The sequence below is a fragment of the Chrysemys picta genome, chromosome 8, assembly GCF_011386835.1.
Source record: "Chrysemys picta bellii isolate R12L10 chromosome 8, ASM1138683v2, whole genome shotgun sequence".
Lineage (NCBI taxonomy): Eukaryota > Metazoa > Chordata > Testudines > Emydidae > Chrysemys > Chrysemys picta.
The window spans coordinates 103431740-103454750 of record NC_088798.1 but is presented as its reverse complement, the minus strand read 5'-3'; the positions used below and the strand labels follow the sequence as shown (position 1 = coordinate 103454750).

General features: G+C 45.8%; 1 protein-coding gene across 2 annotated transcripts; it reads right to left on the bottom strand.

Moving 5' to 3' along the window:
• Window positions 1–1298: 1298 nt before the first annotated feature.
• On the bottom strand, window positions 1299–21294 carry LOC101945657 (leukotriene C4 synthase). Of its 2 annotated transcripts, none has more exons than XM_065556011.1 (5): window positions 20551–21294; window positions 5817–5916; window positions 4005–4075; window positions 3073–3154; window positions 1299–2570 (listed from the first exon to the last, which is right to left on the bottom strand). In XM_065556011.1, exons 1-5 carry the CDS (start codon window positions 20606–20608, stop codon window positions 2552–2554), a joined length of 330 nt encoding a protein of 109 aa, XP_065412083.1. In that variant the 5' UTR covers window positions 20609–21294; the 3' UTR covers window positions 1299–2551. The 2 variants fall into 2 exon arrangements, with proteins under 2 accessions (XP_065412083.1, XP_005295893.1); XM_005295836.5 differs by having other exon boundaries at window positions 1299–1994; window positions 20551–21136.
• Window positions 21295–23011: the final 1717 nt, after the last annotated feature.

The window sequence follows — 23011 nt, the reverse complement described above, 5'->3', positions numbered from 1 at the left end:
CCTTGAGCCCCACCCCCCCAGCCCTGCGGCAGCTCCCCGCCCTCTGTCCTGAGGTGCCCCCCGCCGGGGAGCCTTGCGGCAGCTCCCCACCCCTGCTCATCTCTGCTCCACCTCCTCCCCAAGTACGCCGCCCCCGCTCTAATTCTCCTCACCTCCCAGGCTTGCGGCACTAAACAGATGATTGGCGCTGCAAGCCTGGGAGGCCAGAGAAGTGGAGCGGCGACCGTACGCTCGGGGAGGGGGTGTAGGAACGCTGTAAAAAATAAAAATTGGGGGCACCACTTTTTGGCGCCCCCAAATCTTGGCGCCCTAGACAACCGCCTAGCTTGCCTAAATGGTAGCACCGGCCCTGGGGAGCAGGGGTTTCCGCGCACTGCTCCTGCCTGCAAGCACTGCTCCTACAGCTCCCATTGTCCGGGAACAGGGAACTGCGCAGGGTGCCTGCAGAGAGGGGTAGCCCTTGGAGCCATGTTGGTCCCTTCCAGGAGCGGCGTGGGGTCACGGCTGCCTGAGGTAAGTGCCCCCCCCTTCAATGGCCAGGTTCTGAATGGCTCTGTAGCATTAAGACCAGGTGTAGTATGGACCAGCATTTCTCTTCCCCACCCAACCTGCAGCCTCCCAGAGCCAGCCCCCAATACCCCCTCCTGCACCCCCAGCCCTGAGCCCCCTCCCAGAGCCAGCACCTCATACCCCCTCCTGCACCCAAACTCCCTCCCAGAGCCCATACCTCCCTGCACCCCAACGTGCCCCAGCCCAGAGCCCCTTCCTGCACCCCTCACCCCCTCCTGCATCCCAACCCCCCCTGCCGCAGGCTCAGCCCAGAGCCCCCTCCCACACTGCGAACCCCTCAGCCCCAGCCCAGAGAAGGTGAGTGAGGGGGGGGGCGACCGAGGGGATGAAGGGAGCGGGGAAGGAGCAGGGTAGATCCTGGGTTGCCCTTAAATTCAAAAAGTGATCTCGTGCGTAAAAACGCTGGAGACCACTGCTCTAGGCTAAAGACTATGACCGCTCTGGGTTTGGCCATGGAAATTAAGGCTCATCTTTTTCAGTTATTGGTGTGCTTTGAGTGCCCAATTTGATTGCTAGGCTCTGCTTTGTTGAAGTTCAGGGTGCTCCTAGCAATCTCATCTTAGGTGCCCAATGCCACAAGCCATTAGAAAACATGGGCCTAAAAGCATTTAAAGTATTGTATGAACAAATGTCCTAGAAACAGGTGGTCTAGATCTCGCCTCCCACGATGTTTACTAATACTCTATTTGAAGTACTGCTACCTGCTGTGTAGAAGAAACAGTTGAGAATTACAACATACTCTTTATTAGCTTAAGCAACATCCTACAGAAGCTGATTCTAGTGGCAAAATCCTTAGTTTCAGCTGAGTGCATGGGATGGGAAGGAAGAAAAGCGTGTGCTAATAATATCTGTCTTTAGCTTCTCTAGCAAGCCTGTGCTTTTCTACATACATATGCACAACTTTTAGTGGGGGAAGAGAAGGCGTTTTAAAAGCCGAATGAGGGAAATTAATGTAGCGTTGCTCTATTCTCCACTTGCGATTAAAACTGTTTCCTGATACGTGGAACTTGCTGTGTATAACTTGGGGTGGGGAGAGGGAGAGAACCACTTTCTCCCTCTTCCCCATCATTCAAGGAAGAGAATTGATGCAGGGGACAAGTGGCTGAAGATAAGTTTGGGAGTATTTTAGATCTCTTCAACCACAGCAAGCTGGTGCTTTTTAGCTCTATTTTGAACTGCTTTAGTGTGGAGAAAGTGAAGGATAAATTCTTATCAGCCTGGAGGAGTTGTAGGAGATGCTGAGCTAAACGCGCAACTCAGCAGTCACAGGGGCTGTTTACCACCGGAAGAGCAGTTGCAGTTTGCTTGGAATTTCCATTCTCCCCACAAAAGAATTCAGAGACAGGAAGTGAACCAAAAGCCCAGCCACGGACAAACCAATCAAAATCCACAGAACTTTGGCACTGAAGTACATGGGCCCCAATCTGTGTGAGGAGAAAACAAAGTTAACTTGAGGATAGTCAACCCTGGGCTATTGCTACTGCAGCCTTAACACATTAATTAAAAGAGAACAATGACCTCCTCGGACAGGAATGATTTTTTTTATATATATAAAACAAGCCGGGTCTATAACAGGCTTTGCAAACAGCCACCTTCTGCCCTCAAAAATCCAGGTTTTTTTGAAGCTACTGTATTTATTTTCAGTTCTGTGCAGCCGAGCAAGGCGTCTTCGCCACTGACAAATAGTCATATGTGGTTGTGACACTGAAGATGCCGCATGCCAGAACAGCCGGCTTGACAAGGTGGGGGACACAACCTCAGTAAGCCATTGAGAGGCTGGGCCAGGCAATTATTTAACAGAAAACTTTGTGTTGTCTTCAGCCCGCTTAAATATCTTCAGCCAGTACAGAATGCAATTACTTTGTTCTAACCTTCTTCTCAAACTAGTAACCTGCAGCAGCAGCGTGTTTAAAGCAATAAAGCCAGCTGGCTACAGTTATTGTTAAGCACCATGGAGTCAGCCTCTCGTGCAGATGGAGTTTTATGGACTGCGAGCATTCCTGAGGAAAGATGTACGCTTCATTTAGAGGAACTGCACTGCCCATTGTTACACTCCAGTGCAGAAGACTCCTGCACTTTGGTTTAGACCCACGTGATGAACTGGTAACACATTAGGGGGAGGGATAGCTCAGTGGTTTGAACATTGGCCTGCTCAATGCAGCATTGAGAGTTCAATCCTTGAGGGGGCCACTTAGGGATCTGGGGCAAAATCAGTACTTGGTCCTGCTAGTGAAGGCAGGGGGCTGGACTCAATGACCTTTCAAGGTCCCTTCCAGTTCTAGGAGATAGGATATATCTCCATTCATGGTGCTGTTGCCATGGGTGGCAGGGAAAAATTAATAGCAGCAGTGGGTTTCTAACAGCAAAGCGGGTAAGGATACAAGCTCAGATCCTCCTCACAGGTATTTTGGCACCTGACTCCCACTGATTTTAATGTGTATAAGGCAGGCTACTTGTTGGGCACTTTCACTCACACGATTTCAGGCCTGGCTACTTACTCACCTTCCATGAGCAGACAGCGTATATCCCTGGAAGTACTGGTACCGAGCGTACAAGTAGAGTAGCCCACAGACTGCAGCCACACCTAGATGTGAAGCCAAGAACCAAAATTGTTACCAGGGGGCAGTGCCCCAACTGTTTCACTGACAGAGTCTGAAGGCAGGGGTACAACGTCCGACAAGTAATTGGAAGAGAACAATTCAGCAAAATCAAAATTACAAATTGACAGTGACACACCTGACCACTGCATCCAGTGTTGCCTGGGAGGCAGGGGCCCATTGCCCTCCCCCTGCTTACTGGCCATAAGGACAAGTGAAAGGGGGCAGGGCCTGGGGGAAGAGGTGGTGTGGGAGCAGGGCCCCAGGGGAAGGGGTGGCTCAGGGCCTGGGGCTTGGAGGGGGGGGGGGCCAAGGAAGCTTCTGCCACCCCTTCAGGGAGGGGTAATCATGGCTTTTTCCCCAGGCTACAAGCCATATTTCCACACCCCTCCCTCTTTAGGAGAAATAAATGAATAGTAGTATAGTGCCTGAGACATTTAGGAACTACTGCACGTCGGGGCCAAATATAAGCAAAGTTAGCAGGTTGAGGAGTAGGAGGCAGACTGGACTAGTTCATCTCTAAAGGCTAGAAGCACTAACTAGCCATAATGCAATTATGTAAATGTCTCCCTTGGGAAAGGCACAAATACCTCCATATATTATCAACAGGTTGGCATGTCAGCTTTTCAGTGTTAAAATGTAGCTGCCCAAACCAACTGAGGTTCATTTAAGTCTGGCCTATTTCTCCTCTTTCCCCATGTTGAAACAGCACATCCTTGAGCTCCAGGAGGCTGCTTGCTTCCAGCAATTAGCTAGCAACAGTTTGATGTAAGTGCACCAATGTTATAAACCCAATCAAGTGTCTCGATTTTGGTGGGATTTTTTAAATTATTTTACCTTGTTGGAAGAAGATTCCAGCCACCCATAGGACAGACACAAAGATTGGAAAGTATTCGGAGCAGTTCGCCCTAAGGAGAACCAGAGAAGAGAAAGTTAAAACTGCATCACTACAAAAAGCAAACTCCCATATAAACTCCCTCCCAGGGCAGTGCATTTAGCAATTCAGTTTCAAAGATATATTTTGTCACACGTGGGCAGGATGAGTTTGTGGCATTGTGGGCAATGGGCCCCCTTTCGGCATTGTAGGGCAAATATGCAGCACAGGCTAGGGAAACCAATATTTGCAGTGCTTACAATCTTCTGAACACTTGGCCAAAATTAGCATCTCCCACCAGTCCTGAGTGGAAGTGGCATAATCTCCTCTTCAGAGACGTACCCAGAGGTCATGTAATTTGCCCCAAACCACAGGCTTTCTGCATCAGAGCTGGAATTAAACATGTGTAAGGTATTCCCCCTTTAAGTTAGTAACAGGAAATTACACAATCACCTAAAGCATAAAGTTGTACCGTAGGTGTTTAAGAACTGCTCTGTGTCACGCTACTGTGCTGAGTCAAACTTTTGCTCAACCTTAAAAGTCCCCAGCGTCCCCAAAGGAGCGTCCTGGCATTCGTCAAGCAGCAATGGGGAAGAAAACCTCCAGCTCCATTTTTTTTTTAAATGGCAAAAGGCATTAAATCTTCTGCAAAGAAGTACACGGAGCCTCTTCCAAATGTGAAAAGTTTTACAATTCCATGGACAACTCATCTAAAATTTGGCCAAAATAGTCTCCTCTGGCCCTAGGGGATATGCCAAATTTGAGTCAGAAACGGGAGTGCTGCAAATTTTATAAAGCATGTGCCTGTAAACCCTTAGCTAGAGAGAGGCTGCCAGTTTTCCACTATGAAGTAATAAATCTGTGTTTTTAAAAACATCAAAGCATCTCATCCATCAGACTCAATTTCCACAGAAATGACCTTCCCGGTGATCACATCACCTCCCCCACAAAAGATGCAATAGAGATTCTCAGCCTTATATCTTCTGCCATGCACAGAATTAAACAAAGAGGTTTGTGGGCTGGAATTGGCTGTTGCATTTCACACGTGGTGGCATTTCCGTGTGTCTTAAACGAACTCAAGTGAGCATTTGGGACAGTCCAAACATTTACTGTTCGCTGGGTGAGGAAATACAGCATATTATCTATTCAAAATTTACTGTTGTATTGAAACTAGCCTTCCAATTGTCATCAAACATGGCAGCCCATTTCTTTTAATGCCTTGTTGAAATAAGAGGCAGAACGTAGCTAAAATGAGCAAATTCTTCCTCTCCCCTTTTGACTGGAGAAACAACGGAGTCCCATGTTCGTTAGCAGTGTGACGGACCTGAGCACGATCCAAGGCCTCGTGTCTTTCCTCAGGAATAGCACCGATTCAGCGGTGGGTGCAATTCAGGAATTTCCTCAGGAATAGCACTGATTCAATGGGTGGGTGCACCCACACTGACCCCCCTCAAAGTGTAGAGATTTTAAAAAAGGCAGGGCCTCAGGGTTCTTACAGATAAGCTGTCCCTTACCTTGCACCCCTTCACACAACAGAGCAAACGGGAACACAGACTGGACAGAATTAACTTAATGAGCTGGCATGTAACAGCTCAAAATAAATGTTTCTGTTACACCTCAAAGGAAACCTGCATGACCCCTTCAAAAGATGAGCCCGGGAGCTTAAATTCATAACTTTGCTAGACATCAGCAAGGATCTGTGGAGGTTGGACATAGCGCCTGGCTCTAGCCTCGGTTGAGGTGTAAACACAGCGTGTTAAGGAAAAATCTCTTACTGAGCTCTGAAGACTCTCTCAAATTCTGGTGGGCCGGCTGTATCCGGGGGGGAGACTTTGTACTTCCGTCTGGCATAGATCACCTGCAGCGCAAAATAGGCTGGAAGAAGAAAGCAAAGAAGGGAACATTGACAGCTGTATAGTGCATGTTACACTCATTACACTACTCCATGCATTACCTGGTTTGGAACTAAGGGCGTTCTAAATATAGCCACCATGCGTCTAGATTTTCATTACAAAGTCTATGAAAAGAGACACTGTTAATGGGTGGACTAAATAAATACCCCCCCACACACACTGGTTCAATACAATGTATGTGCATTGTATTGAACAGATTGTATGGCACAGACAATTTAGACTGTTTCATAACAAGTTAAAGTTAGACACAGCTCCAGTTGCACACTGCCCTAGACCAATGCCAGACAGACAACCCCCCCCCCCCCCGCCCAGCTCAAAAATCATGAGTCAGAAACCTAAAAATCATAACATTACAAGAGCTCTCATTATTTTGGGGCCAAAATATTAATTGTAGTTTTGGCCAGTCTTCTGGTTAACGCCCCTAACGATGCTCAGCTTGTGTGGGGTGATTACAGGCTGAAAATTCAACCTTAAATGCATATAAATGATCATAATAACTAATATCCTAGCTCTCATATAACCCTTTTAATCAACAGCTCTCAACGCGCTTTACAGCGTGAAGTATTGTTGTAGCCCCATTTTACAGATGGGGAAACTGAGGCAGAGCCAGAGTCACTTGCCCAAGGTCACACACAGTCCAGTGACAGAGCCGGGATTATAACTCAGGTCTATTGAGTTCCAATCCAGTGCTCTTCCACTAGCCCACACGTCCTCTGGCCCCAGGTCCTCTGTGCTCCTGCTTCTCACCACTCGCTTCCCCGAAAACTGGCCCATCTCCAAGGGACAGGGCTGCCCTGGGAACTTACCTCCATTAAAACTGCTTGCGGTGAGTCTACAGTGCAACAGCTGAGCTTTGGGAAAGGAAGAGCGGGGGGCAGGGGCAGGAACACCCCCATACAGCTCCGCTTGTAAAGTGGCGCCTGACTGCTGAAAGAGGAACTGTAGGCGGCGCTGGCCAAATTCCAGCGCTGCCTGTGTTTTCTGGCAGCACCACATAGTGCCACCCCAGTGATAACATTGTGAGGGTTGGTGGCCCGGGCAATGGCTCTCTGCCTCTCAAGCCCTAAGAAAAAGGAGACGTTTAGGGCGAAAGCAAAGAACAGGAGTCAAAGGGACCTGTTCAAAACCCACCTCCTCCTTTTGTTAAACACAATCAGTGCGGCAGTACCTGGAGCCTGTGGAACGGACAGCGGACGCATAACAATGTGTCTGAAAGTGTCAGGATCCAGGCACAAGGACTAGGAACACTGATGCTGCCAGAGCGAGAGCCAAACACTATCACAGGGGTCGGCAACCTTTCAGAAGTGGTGTGCCAAGTCTTCGTTTAGTCACTTTAATTGAAGGTTTCGTGTGCCAGTCATACATTTCAATGTTTTTAGAAGGTCTCTCTCTATAAGTCTATAATATATAACTAAACTATGGTTGTATGTAAAGTAAATAAGGTTTCAAAATGTTTAAGAAGTTTAATTTAAAATGCAGAGCCGCCCCCCAGACCAGTGGCCAGGACCCGGGCAGTGTGAGCACCACTGAAAATAGGTTGCCTACCCCTGCTCTATCAGCTGTCAGTGTAAAGACCAGCAACACCCCTCCCTGGGCGGATGATTTTTACAGCTTTCGCAATAGCAGCTTGAGGCTTTTCAAACTGAACTTTGTCAAATTCAACTCTGTGCCTTCTAAGAATGGGCGCTGGCTGCTCCTTTGACGCCTGTACCCGGTTGCTACACTCAGCAGCACTTTGCATACAGCTGGGCCACTTTCACCAGGGTCAGATTCAGTTGTTCTACAGAAATTCAGTGCCTAAAGAGGCACAGTCAGGTGCAAAACACGCAGCAGATGAAAAAAAAAATTGTTGGGCTGGAAAAGCACAACCTTGTGGGCTTTCAAGTCACTAAATGCAATTGCCTGTAGTGCACACACATGGAAGAGAGGTTAAGAATCCCTCCCCCCACACACACACTACTGGCCTTCTTGCCCCAAGCTTGTTTGCACAATAGACACACTGAAACCTAATTGGGAACCTGGGTGATGTAATTCCCTGTTTTTATAGGACAATTCAAATAAGCATGGTCTCATCTCGCTCTCTCGCCAATGTCATATTCTGATGGGATCAATATGTCAATAACAATATCTATTATCTTAGAGGTAACCTGCAAAACATTCACTCTTGTGTAGCCATATTGGGTTTTTAGCACCTCTAGGCTACAGCCACTAGAGGGAGACATTTACTATTCCGCATTTACTGTATGTGGCTTTGGAAAGCGACAGCGTGTTTCACAATCCATACAAAGATACAGCCCCGATCCAGAGCCCTTACAACCTAACACAGACAAGTGACAACCAGGACAATGGTTCAGATAAAGGAAAATACTGAGAGATCAGTACAGATGGGCATAAGAAACAGAAATCAGTTTTAAGGAGGAGAAAGACATTACAGCCGAGCAGCACTTATGTCCCATATAGTAGAGGAGGCTGGTATAGACACACTTGGAGGAAAGAAGAATTATATTAGAGATTTAAATAATCTGATGTTGTAATGCAACTTCCATAAATATTACTTAATTACTATTTTAAACACACACATTTCCTTATCCAATTGTTGAGCTGTTCAGCACATTTCTTCCTATTAATCAGAATTCAGATGTAAATATAGTATTGGGGGGAACTTATAAAAGAGCTAGAACACAGTGAATAAGAGCTACAGCATCACTTTGATTGTGAGATGATAAACTTCCCCCGTGTACCATTCAGCTACAGAGTTCAGTAAACCCCCAAGAAAACAGCCAGAGAGCAGATAAGTCTGATATGAACCTCACAGTTCAGCACTATCTACAGGATATGTGGGGCGAGCTTCAGAAGCAAGATCTAATCAAATATTAATTCCTGTCAACTCCTCTGTGCGTCAGTAAAACACAGCCCCCAATAAATGCGTTTTTTTTTCATCATTTTGTCGTCCACAAGGCACCTCTCAAAAAAGTGCAGGCTGATTTAAAATCACTGCATAGACTAGCTAGACTTGAATCTGTTAGTCTTTAAGGTGCCACCGGATTCCTTATTGTTTTTGTGGATACAGACTAACACGGCTACCTCCTGATGCATAGACTAGTGATCACAGTGCTGGATTTTGGCATAACACTGAGAACATCAGGTGTCACCACATAGTCTTAATTCAGTCCTATAAACAGTCAATAATCCATGGCATTTGTTTCATTTTTTTATGCTTAGTCAATAAACCAAGTTTAAACCTGTTACAAGTTTACTTGCACCTGGGAATAATTGAACAGTAAGTTCCCGTAGGAAACCTCACGTGCTCAACAAGTATTTGTATAATTAACCATCACCATCAGAGAGCCATCAGGGCTGCTTGAGAACCCGACCCATGCTGTAGGGATCTGAAATATATGCACAGTGTAAGAGTGAAGGGTTACACACTACAGGTGGCTCTTAGAATGATACATTACAAAACCCACCCTGAGCTTTGCAATACCCACATTCAAGCTTTTTCCTCAGAGGCAACTCCCAGAGGGAAGCCAGTTGAATCTGGTCAGACTTTACATTTTTGTCAGTAGAGCCTTCTCTGCATCTCTGGACAAACACAATATTACTCTGACGCAAGGGGGCAAAAGGGGAAAGATTTTCCTGAAAGAAAAAGAAAACAGAAGCCCCGTGTGCTTTCAACACTTTGGTATAGGACATTTCTGTGCATGTACTGAACACTAAGCTTCCATCTTTGTTAAACTGCGATTAAGTGGATTAATAATTTACTATCAGCCAAGCAACCTGCGACGTTGCACTCTATATGTTTTATGAAAGTATGCTGATGAGTGTGAATATAATGTAACTAAAGTATGCATCATGCAAAAGGGCTCTTGTAATCTACTGAGTGTGGTCATCCTATTTGTATAAATGTATCACTCTTGTATCTGAAACTAGAAATATGAAATATAACTCTGAGGGCCTATTGTAATTATGCAAAGTGTGGGCCATTAATAGTGGTTTGGAACCTTGATGGCTCCCATTAACCAGGACAATTGACTGTAGACGGCTCTGTTTTACTTGCAGGTCTTCCTGTGTGCCGGTAAGTGGGTAATGAAGTCTTACAGTGACATCTGATCATGTCACCTGAACTGGAATCCATCTTTAACCTGGTGCTTTTCCATTGAGAAGGAGGGGTGGGAACCCAGAGGGACAAAGGATTCCCACCTTATGCGAAAGATATACAAGTGGGTGGAACAGAACAAAGTGGGCTGCAGTCATGAGGAATCCTCTAGCTACCACCTGAGCTGGAACAAGGGCTGTACCAGGGGAAAGGATTGTGCCCAGACTAGGAAGGCGTCCAGTCTGTGAAATAAACTTATTGAAACATCTCTGAGGGTGAGATTTTTACCTGTATTTCAGTTTTATTACAGCATTAGGCTTAGACTTGCAGGTTTTATTTTATTTTACTTGGTAATTCACTTTGTTCTGTCTGTTACTACTTAGAACCACTTAAATCCTACTTCTGTATTTAATAAAATCACTTTTTACTTATTAATTAACCCAGAGTATGTATTAATACCGGGGGGGGGGGCAAAAAGCTGTGCATATCTCTCTATCAGTGTTATAGAAGGTGAACAATTTATGAGTTTACCCTGTATAAGCTTTATACAGGGTAAAACGGATTTATTTGGGGGTTGGACCCCATTGGAAGTTGGGCATCTGAGTGTTAAAGACAGGAACACTTCTTAAGTTGCTTTCAGTTAAGTCTGCAGCTTTGGGGCACGCGGTTCAGACCCTGGGTCTATGTTGGAGCAGACTGGCGTGTCTGGCTCATCAAGACAGGGTGCTGAAGTCCCAAGCTGGCGGGGAAAGCAGGGGCAGAAGTAATCTTGGCACATCAGTTGGCAGTTTCTGTGGGGTTTCTGTGATCCAACCCGTCACACAACCCTAATTCAGCCTCGTCGCATCGTCCTCAGAAATGCTGGGAGAAATCTATCTGTCCACAACAGTTTCATCACTGTTTCTCCTCCTTAAGTCCCCAAATAAATTACTTTTACTTTTAATTGTATAATTCATGCAAAGAACATGCCTTTGTTAGTTCCAGAAAGAGACCATCGAATAAAGTAACAAAACAGCACGATGAAGGCAAACATTTTCTGCTATTAAAAAAGGGAGCATGTTCGACAATAATCAGAGACCTAGCACAAAGCTACTGTACCTAGGCCTGGTCTACACGAGAAAATTAGAGCGGCATAACTACATTGCTCAAGGCTGTGAAAAATCCACCCCCCTGAGTGGTGTAGTTATGCTGACCTAAGTCCACGTGTAGACAGCGCTAGGTCAGTGGAAGAATTGAAGCACAGCTGCAGTAGCATTGTAAGTGTAGACAAACCCATAGACAAACTTCCTAGGCATAAAATGATGCTACTTTGCATGATCAAGGCTGTGACACAGTACAATATTTGTTAGCAAAGACCTGTAGGTATAAAACTAATGCTCTGTGACTCACTCTCTATATGCCATCTGTAAATGCAAGATGCCTACAGCTGAATACTTCTAAAACCCCCTGGAAAAATTCCTTGATCCAATAATACATGTGTGTCCTTACTTGAGACAAAGTTGTCAAAGTGGAAGCTAGGATGTAGGGACATTCTAGGGGCAGTTGCTCTAAATATACCTAAAAAATCTAAATAATAAGCAATTTACTACATCCAAACAGTAACAAAAGATTTATAAGCATGTGATCAAAATACTTACAAATGGGCTACACCCAGGGGTACTTAGACCCATTTTGGTTGGCTTCAGAATGATCAGGCAGGTATTCGCAATGAACCCTTTAAGCATTTACTTTTTAATACCCTTAAACAAGGGATGTCACTGCCAATTACTGACTTCAGCACTCAAAAAAAGAATAAGTTAAGGCCTGTTCACCCTTATTTCCAGTCTTAATCCAGGTAATCTTTACAATCTCCTTTCTTCCCAAGGCCTTTCTTCCCCTCCTTCTTGTTGTTCAACAGCGTGCCCATTGCACCTGGGTTCACACCGGCTTTAACACTGCCATGTCGATCGGGGAAGGACTCATTTTAAAACAGATTCTCTTTGTTTGATTTAAAACTATCTACAGTCACCCCTTCTTTTTAAAAACCTCTTTTAGAGCCCTTCTTTTTAGAAACTTCCCCTTTTCTCATTAGTTATTCTTTAACCCAGACATCATCCCTACTTCATTCCTTTTGGTTTTATGTCATTATTTCCAAGGCCTTCCTTCTACTTGCTAGTCAGGGCCTTTCTTTACAACACAGATATATTTCCTTAACCAAACTTAAGCTAACTTTAATTTTTTTCATATTAGACTTATCCTACACTTTCTATTCTCCTCTGGTCCTATTTCAAACATAAAACTTCCACATTTCCTGCAACCAACACGCTACAACTGCACTGCATTCCACATTTGGAGACAGCTCTCTGAAATGCACCAAAATCCGACAAAAACATCCCAAGTTTGAAGTTTCTCAGGCTCATTATTGTAGACATTGGACATAAAACAAGTGTTACAAGTTTTCCAGTCAGGGGAAAAAAATGTTTTATGTATTTATTTTTATATTGCACGCACACTTCCAACATCAGCCCTGTGACGTTGTACAGTCTATATGGTTTTATAAAAACATGATAATAAGTGAACATAATGTAACTGGGATATGCTTCATGCAAAAGGTCTCTTGTAAGGTATCATTACAAAGCTTATAATCTACTGAGTGTGATCATCCGATTTGTAGAAATGTACCACTCTTGTATCTAAAACTAGAAATATAAAATATAACTCTGAGGGCCTATTGTAATTATGTAAAGTGTGGGCCATTAATAATGGTTTGGAATCCTGATGACTCCCATTAACAAGGACCATTATCCGCAGATGGCTGTGTTTACCTGTGAGTCTTCCTGTATATGTGTGTGCTGGCAAGTGGGCAATGAAGTCTTGCAGTGACATGTGATCATGTCACCTGAACTGGAATCCATCTTTAACCTGGTGCTTTTCCAGTGAGGGGGGGTGGAAACCCAGAGGGACAAAGGGTTTCCCTCATCATGAGGAGCCATCATGAAGAATCCCGTAGCTACCACCTGAGCTGGAACAAGAGCTGTACCAGGGGAAAGAATTGTGCCCAGGTCTGGAAGGTGTCCAGTCTGAGAAAAAACTTACTGAAGCATCTCTGAGGGTGAGATTATCTGTATTCAGTTTGATTAGACATAGATTTGCGTATTTTATTTTATTTTGCTTGGTGACTTACTTTGTTCTGTCTGTTACTACTTGGAAAAACTTAAATCCTACTTTCTGTAGTTAATAAAATCACTTTCTACTTAGTAATTAACTCAGAGTATGTATTAATACCTGGGGGAGCAAACAGCTGTGCATATCTCTCTATCAGTGTTATAGAGGGCGAACAATTTATGAGTTTACTCTGCATAAGCTTTATGCAGGATAAAACGGATTTATTTGGGTTTAGACCCCATTGGGAGTTGAGCATCTGAGTGCTAGAGACAAGCACACTTCTGTGAGCTGTTTTCAGGTAAACTTGCAGCTCTGGGACATGTGATTCAGACCCTGGATCTGTGTTGGAGCAGACGGGAGTGTCTGGCCTGGCAAGACAGGGTGCCGGAGTCCTGAGCTGGCAGGGAAAACAGGAATAGAAGTAGTCTTGGCACATCGGGTGGCAGCTCCCAAGGGGGTTTCTGTGATCCAACCCGTCACAAGCCCATTCTCCCCAAATTTAGCAACATCTGATTCTTCTCCCCAAAGGACATTCCTCCTACAATTTAGAAACAGCAGCAAATTACTCTTTGTACTGAAACTATTTTCGAGACCTTAACTACACAGAGATGACCAACACCTTTAGAATGACATAAATCAGGTGAGACAGTACAAAACCTGAGTCTTCGGCCTGGTCTACACTGGGGAACTGGGGAGGGGGAATCAATCTAAGATACGCAACTTCAGCTATGAGAATAGCGTAGCTGAAGTCGATATATCTTAGATCGACTTAGAATCACTTACTTCGCGTCCTCGTGGCGCGGGATCGATGGCTGCGGCTCGCCCGTCGACTTTGCTTCCGCCTCTCTCCAAGCTGGAGTTCAGCAGTCGATGGGAGAGTGATCGGGGATCGATTTATCATGTCTACACTACACGCAATAAATCGATCCCCGATAGATCGATCGCTACCCGCCGATCCAGTGGGTAGTGTAGACGTACCCTTCAATTGCAAATTCAGATTAACTGAATGTTTTGAGGGAGGTAGAATTCCTCTACTCAACTGCAGAGTATACTCAGAGTAATAGAGCAATTAGACCTGAAAAAGCTAGCTCATCTCACTGCCAATGGAGGATTACCTTGTTACACTATACTTTCAAATTCCTTGTTCAGTCTAATTTTAAGTGTTGGAGAGCAATGGTGCTTCCACCATCTAATAATTCTTATGGTCAGGAAACATTTCTTTAATCCCAGATCAAGCCTATGTTAAAATGGAATTAAAGCTGAATTCTGGGTAAAATACAGTACAGGGATATTTCAATTGTTCCCCCAATCAAGCCTTAAATACCCAAGAAATTTGGAGTTAAGCTTAAACTTAAAAGAAATCCTGACATGCTGAAATATGGAAACAAACAAGCACCCAAAATGACCTTCACTCTCTCTCTCCTATAGTCACAATATGGCTAAAATCATTATAGTGTTTGGGGCCCAAATTAGATTAAAATGATTTCTGAGGACATGTTACATTAAGGCAGGCCATTCATCTGGTTTTAAACTGAACGATCCTGTTTTCTAAGGTTTGCCACCCACCCGGCACTGAGGCAAAACCAGTCATGGTTTTGTCTGGTAGCTGACAGGGGACACCATGTTGAAAAGTGCACTACCCTGCCCCCGTGACTGCGCAGATGAGGTCACGTGGGCGGGGCAGCGTGCGCTTCAAAATGGCTTGCCAGGTAACCTTGCGTGTGCACATGCCAGCATGGGCAGGATCATGCAGACCCATGTCATTCCTAGAAGTACCAAATTGTCCAGTGTTGTGGGGATCTGTGAATGGCCAACCTACATTAATTCCACCTCCCCATGGGAAATTAGTATTTGTCATAATTTTTCATAACAAGTTTGTCATATCAGAAGCTGATGCATAAAATCTCTTTCAGAGGAACTCATGAACAAGTGCCCTCTTTCAAAACAGCCACCATTTCCCATTGTTTTCAATGGGATTGAGACGACACAATGCCCCTCTGGGAAGATGGTGTCTATCCCTTTCTCAAAATGGCTAATTGAGGGCACTCTGTAGCCTCACTCCCAGTGGGAACAATGGTAAATGTGGAAGCCATTTTGAAAGAGGGCAGTTCTTTGTGCAAGTCTCTGTATAGAGAACATTCTTCAGCCTCTCCTTGAAGAAACTTTCACTTAATGAATATGAAAAATGACTATTAATTCCAAAAAGTGTAGCCTATGGCCATAATTTCGGTTAGCTTTAACTGAAAGAAAAGTTTGAAGAGTCTGTATCATTCCATTATTAGGACTGTTAGGGACAAAAAATGGTCTGACAAGGTGCCAGATTCCTTAAAGGACACATTTTAAAATGAATAATAACTCCTAAATTAATTAACAGATTTACTTGTAAATTCTCAGCAAATTAATTCTAAACTCTAAGATGAGAACTGTAATTGTAGTGAGATTGCTATGTATGAAAAATATAGTGTAAAGAGATTGAATCCTTACTTCAAGTAAAAAAACCAACCGCCCTCCGCCCCCAAAACCCATTCAACTCAACCTTCTCTATACAGCTGCAACAGTCTCCTCCATGATGTTCAACCCAAGGATCTCTTCTCTTAACTCTAATTCCAGTACTCCTTGGACTCCTTGGACTGGACTAAATACATTTTCTACCTCTGGTATATACTGTTCAAATACTGGTTGTATGTAGTGTTGTTGTAAAGGTGTTGGTCCCAAAATATTAGAGAGACAAGGTGCATAAGGTAATAATATCTGTTATTGGACCAACTTCTTTGGGTGAGAGAGACAAGCTTTCAAGCCACACAGAGCTCTTTTTCAGGTCTGGGAAAGATACTCCCAATGTCACAGCTAAATGCAAGGTGGAACAGATTGTTTAGCACGGGGTCCCCAACGCGGTGCCCACGCGCGCCATGGCGCCTGCCAGGGTGTCTAAGTGCGCCCATGTACCGGTTGGCGGACGAGCATCCACCGAAATGCCACCATTTAGGCAGCGATGCCTCTGGATGACGCCGCTTGTTGGCGGCATTTCGGCAGATGCTCGTCCGCCGCCACGGTCCTCTATGGCTCGCTGTCTGGTGCCCGCCAGACGAAAAAGGTTGGGGACCACTGGTTTAGCATATATCTGTTCCACTGTGTATTAAGCTGTGACACCGAGAGTACCTTTCCCAGAGCTGAAGAGCTCTGTGTGGCTCAAAAGCTTCTCTCACCAACAGAAGTTGGTCCAATAAAAGATACTTCCTCACCCACCTAGTCTCTTAAATAAGGGTTGACAGTTGTAGTCTGTCATACTTCTCCTCCCTCCTCTGTAGTCATTACTGCTTAATCAAGTGGTACTTCTTAAAAATCTCTTACCTCAAAAATTCACTCTCTCCACCCCTTGATCAGTTTTCTTGCTTTTTTCTGAATTCTTCCAGTTTATCAATATCTAAAATTTAATGCAGGAATCTAGGCATGGGCTCAGAGTCCTAGAGCAGTGGTTCTCAACCAGGGTACGTGTACCCCTGGGGTTACGCAGAGGTCTTCCAAGGGGTACCTCAACTCATCTAGATATTTGTCTAGTTTTACAACAGGCTACATAACAAGCACTAGCAAAGTTGTCAGTACAAATTAACATTTCATACAGACAAAATGAGAAAGTCAGCAATTTTTCAGTACTAGGTTGCTGCAACACTTTTGTATTTCTAAGGCCTGGTCTAAACTACGAGTTTAGGTCAAATTTAGCAGCATTAAATCGAATTAAGCCTGGACACCTCCACACGACGAAGCTCTTTTTTTTTACTTAAAGGGCCCTTTAAACTGGTTTCTTTACTCCTCCTCCGACGAGGGGATTAGCACTGAAATTGGCCTTTCCGGGTCAGATTTGGGGTAGTGTGGACGGAATTTGACGTTAAAATTTTAAACTGCAGTGTGTCCTTGTCCTTCCCTCCTCCCCCATCCCACCTGGTGCTTCCCTCCTCCCCCACCCCTCCCGGGCTACCTTGGCAGTTATCCCCCTAGTTGTGTGATGAATTAATAAAGAATGCATGAATGTGAAGTAACAATGACTTTATTGCCTGTGCAAGCGGTGCTCGAAGCGGGGAGGGAAGGGTGGTTAGCTTACAGGGAAGTAGAGTGAACCGGGGGGTGGCGGGGAGGGTTCATCATGGAGAAACAAACAGAAGTTTCACACCGTAGTCTGGCCAGTCACAAAACTGGTTTTCAAAGCTTCTCTGATGCGCACCGTGCCCTGCTGTACTCTTCTAATTGCCCTGGTGTCTGGCTGCACGTAATCAGCGGCCAGGCAATTTGCCTCAACCTCCCACCCCGCCATAAATGTCTTCCCCTTACTCTCACGGATACTGTGGAGCGCACAGCAAGCAGCAATAACAATTGGAATATTGGTTTCGCTGAGGTCTATCCGAGTCAGTAAACTGCACCAGCGCGCTTTTAAACGTCCAAATGCACATTCTACCACCATTCTGCATTTGCTCAGCCTATAGTTGAACAGGTCCTGACTACTGTCCAGGCTGCCGGTGTACGGCTTCATAAGCCATGGCATTAAGGGGTAGGCTGGGTCCCCAAGGATAACTATAGGCATTTCAACATCCCCAACGGTTATTTTCTGGTACGGGAAGAAAGTCCCTTCCTCCAGCTTTTGAAACAGACCAGAGTTCCTGAAGACACGAGCATCATGTATCTTTCCTGGCCATCCCACGTTGATGTTAGTGAAACATCCCTTGTGATCCACCAGAGCTTGCAACAGCATTGAAAAGTACCCCTTGAGGTTTATGTAGTCGGTGGTTTGGTGCTCCGATGACAAGATAGGGATATGGGTTCCGTCTATTGCCCCACCACAGTTTGGGAATCCCAATGCAGCAAAGCCATCCACTATGACCTGCACGTTCCCCAGAGTCACTACCCTTGATATCAGCAGGTCTTTGATTACGTTGGCTACTTGGATCACAGCAGCCCCCACAGTATATTTGCCCACTCCAAATTGATTCCCGACTGACCGGTAGCTGTCTGGCATTGCAAGCTTCCACAGGGCTATCACCACTCGCTTCTCAACTGTGAGGGCTGCTCTCATCCTGGTATTCTGGCGCTTCAGGGCAGGGGAAAGCAAGTCACAAAGTTCCATGAAAGTGCCCTTATGCATGCGAAAGTTTCGCAGCCACTGGGAATCGTCCCACACCTGCAGCACGATGCGGTCCCACCAGTCTGTGCTTGTTTCCCGGGCCCAGAATCGGTGTTCCACGGCATGAACCTGCCCCAGTAACACCATGATTTGCACATTGCTGGAGCCCGTACTTAGTGAGAGGTCTATGTCCATGTCAATTTCTTCATCACTCTCGTCGCCGCGCTGCAATCGCCTCCTCGCCTGGTTTTGCTTTGGCATGTTCTGGCTCTGCATATACTCCAGGACAATGCGCATGGTGTTCATAGTGCTCATAATTGCCGCCGTGATCTGAGCGGGCTCCATGATCCCAGTGCTATGGCATCTGGGCTGAAAAAAGGCGCGAAACTATTGTCTGACGGAGGGAGAGAGGGGCGAGTGACGACATGGCTTACAGGGAATTAAAATCAACAAAGGCGGCTGTGCATCAGGGAGAAACACAAACAACTGTCACACAGAATGGCCCCCCCAAAGATTGAACTCAAAACCCTGGGTTTAGCAGGCCGGTGATTTCATGGAGGGAGGGGGAAGCAAATGAATACAGAACAAATCTGGTCCATCTATCTTTTTCATCTTAGGCTGGCAGCAGACGGTGCAGAATGACTGATAGCCATCGGCATCTTCTGGGTGCTTGGCAGAAGATGCTGCATTACGATTGCTAGCCATCATCGTCAAGACGGTTCAATAGGACTGCCGGCAGGACTGAGTCTCCAGGAGACAAAAAATGTCTGCCCAGGTGCCTCTGACCGAACTCACTGCGGAGTACGACGATGATGGATACCGGTCGTAATGCACCATCCACTGCCAAAAGGCAAGGAGCTGCTGCTGTGTAGCAGTGCAGCCCCACGTCTGCCAGCACCCAGATAGCTGATGACGGCTACCAGTCATACTGCACCGTCTACTGCCAAAAGGCAATTAGCTGCTTCTGTGTAACAATGCAGTACCACACCTGCCGGCACCCAGATGACATATTGTGATAGTGAGCTGAGCTGAGCGGGCTCTATGCTTGCCGTGGTACATCATCTGCACAGGTAACCCAGGTAAAAAGGCGCAAATCGATTGTCTGCCATTGCTCTGACAGAGGGGGAGGGGCCTGACATGTACCCAGAACCCCCCGCGACACTGTTTTTGCATCATCAGGCATTGGGATCTCAACCCAGAATTCCAATGGGCGGTGGAGACTGCGGGAACTGTGGGATAGCTACCCACAGTGCAACGCTCCGGAAGTCGACGCTAGCCTCGGTACTGTGGATGCGGTCCGCCGACTTCATGCACGTAGAGCATTTTATGTGGGGACACACACAATCGACTGTATCAAAACGATTTCTATAAAACCGGCTTCTATAAATTCGACCTAATTTCGTAGTGTAGACATACCCTGAGTCTGATTTTGTAAGCAAGTAATTTTTAAGTGAGATGTAACTTGTGGGGGTACTCAAGACAAATCAGACTCCTGAAAGGGGCACAGTAGTCTGGAAAGGTTCAGAACCACTGTCCTAGAGAGTGAGACTAATTAATGCCCCCTGCTCTGATGCTTGTGATGATACAGCCTAGAAAGTCAGATTGGCTTTTTTGTTACACTGCATTATTGTCTCTTCTTATTTATCATCCTCTATTAATCCATTTAATAGATTTAAATAAACTGTATGAAACAGAATACCTACTACAGAGAATGCAGGGTATAACATGTTGGCATTGCCGGTGAAGCACTAGGAATAGGTCTATATGTTAAACGACAATGTACATCTCTGCCACAGAGATTTTCCACCTCTGAATGTGCATGCGTACCTTAAAATACCATAAAAGTTTCCTCAAAGCGCTGAGTAGTATCCCACTGACTTTAGTTTGGATACTTTGCCACCGCTCTTTTATTTGTGCAAAATTACGGCAACTTACAAAATAAATCAACCGTGCAGAATATTTCATCGATAACGCCGGTGAGTCAATTGTTAGTTTCCAGATAACACTTCATTTTCATTTCTGTAGCACATGACGGGGGTTGAGGGCTGCAAGTCATTTGAGTTCTTTGCAACTCAAATGCCAGCGGTGGCGATAACCATTTTCATCCCGAGCACCCCCCAAACTATTTGCATCATTTACCGCCCAGGACAAAAGCAGCCTTTCATCCCGCACAGCCTGGTAACCCCATCCACACCCCCAGCGCTGCACTGACTAGACTAATGGGAACGCGGCCGGCACCCTACCTTGCTCCAAGACTCCCAGAACGGTCACAGCGGCGAGCAGCGCGATCTGATCCAGCATCTTGGTTCGGGCGGGCGCTGGGGCGAAAGAACCGGTCCCGGCTCCTGCAGGGGAGTGACTGCGGAGTGCGGTCTGCTCCCCCTGCCCCCTGTGTACACCGCTACCGACAGCTATTGCTCCGCGCTAGCATGTGCTTCCTCCCCGCAGCGCTATTAACCCCTGGCGCGCTGCAGCGCTGTTGCTGGACAGCCGCAGGGAAGCGGTAGGGACAGCAGGTAGGGGGGGGGGGGGGGCTCGCTCGGCGCTGTGGCACGGGAAAGCCGTGGCCAGCCCCTAGGGACCAAGGGCAGAAAAGCAAAGTCTTGCTCTTGAGTGGGCTGCGGTGCGCAGAGCCCTTCACGTGCGGATAATACGGGCTTGAGAGCCCCCGGGTTCCCTGCTATACGTGGCGGGCGCGCCCCGGCCCGGGGATAGCGCTTGGCTGCGGGGGGGCTCGCCCCGCTCCCCGGTTAACAGTGCGCGCGGGGGGATCCCGGGCTGCGCTGCGCTGCCCCGCGCTCTGCAATCGCAAACGGGGGTGGAAGGACTGAGAGAGGCGAGCAGGGGGTGGGGAAGAGGCAGGAGAAAGGGGCGGGAGAGGAGCCCGGGGACAAGGGGGAAACTAGCGCATGCCTGCCTCGAATACTAAGGGGGAGCGGGAGGGATTGTTTTTCCTTTTCTTGCCTAGCCCAAGGAGACTCCAACCCGCACCAGCCCAGGGAGGTTTTTTTGTTGGTTGTTTTTTTTAAGCTGCAAACTAAAAGCTGGAATCCCTCCCTCTGCCTTTCCTTTGGGGCTGTTATCCTTGGCCAGCTTGAAATACTTAAACCAGTGGTTCTCAAACTTTTGTTCTGGTGCCCCTTTCGCATAGCAAGCCTCTGAGTGCGACCCCTCCTTATAAATTAAAATAACTTATTAATATATTTAACACCATTATAAGCAGGGTTTGGGCTGGAGGCTGACAGCTCAGGACCCCCATGTAAAAAGCAACAGAGTCCTGTGGCACCTTTAAGACTAACAGATGTATTGGACCCCCATGTAATAACTTCATGACCCCGTGAGGGATCCCAACCCCCAGTTTGAGAACCCCCGACTTAAAGACTGTACCTGGATTGAAGCCAGGTTCTAGCCTGATCTTGGGTTAGGGATTTTAGGAAGGTTGCAGAGCTGTTTTCTTCTCCATTACATGTTCCAGCTTTCAGCAGCTTTTTACATCCCACGCAATCCGGTTTGTTTCCCTGACCAAATTCCCAGTCCAGGAAGGAACTGTTAGCATAGGCAATGGGTAACTGTGGCAGTTGGAACAATATAAAATATATGGGAAAAGATAAACTATGTTTTTTTAAAAATATTTAATCAACATTAAAGCAGGCAACATTCACTTCTGCTCTTAACTTACAACAGTAAGATTTTCTTGAAGTAGGCAAAAGTGCAAGAACGCACCTTTGAAAACATTACCCATAGTTCTTACTGGTTCTAATTTGGAACCCCCCGTAGTTGCTAATGTGGAGCAACTGTTTCCTTGTTTAAGGGAACAGAACAATAAATTAAGGAGTAGATTATGGGACAAATAAATTTTGACTGGCATCAGAATCCTCTAAAACACAACTCTAAGATGTAAAACTTGCGTAAAAAGAGTTCCATAACTCTTGAACTATGCTTCTCCTTGACCCACAAGTGCCTAATTTGCTTTTAGTAAAATGCTAACAACTTCTTGCTCCAAAACATGGGATGTAAATGGAGGTTGATTTTGACTTTTTAACTCCCCTCTTTAAGAAAAAATATCGTTCAACATCCACTGAGGATGTTTTCCTTAAATTTTGTTGGAGAGGGAAGATCTTATGCCTGAAAGAGCCTCTTAAAAATTCCATAGACGATACGAACAGTGGCTTGCCAATGGACTCAGTGCACCAGACAGAGCAAAAGAAACAGGCTGCCATCCCCACTGACGTAAGACTTCATGATACAAGTCAGAAGCTAGAAATTATAGTTTAGATTATATGTTGTAGTAAGATGAGGCCCTGAAACAAACTCTTGTGTCAGAGACCCAGTCTGAGGCCTGAAACCTGAACCAAAGTACTTCCAGGCATTGCTAAGCAAAAGCTGGGCTGTAAGCCAGAGGCAGGCCCCGCCCACAGAAGTTGGCGAGCAGAGGGTTGTTAGAAGCAGGTGCATCCACACGTAAGTGCTAATACACTGGTCTACAATTTTTGAGAAGTCATCTGCTTCAGAGATAAAATGTGCTATTTATTATGTATTTTGATGTGCTGAATTCAAATATGACAATTAAAACAACTGATTGGCTACTGTTTCTAAGATATTTAAGTTTTTACATTTTATGTCTATGTATATTGTGTAGATAGAGTTTTAATCATAAATTGTAAACCTAGGTCTTTTCATGTGATTATGGTTGCTTTACATGAT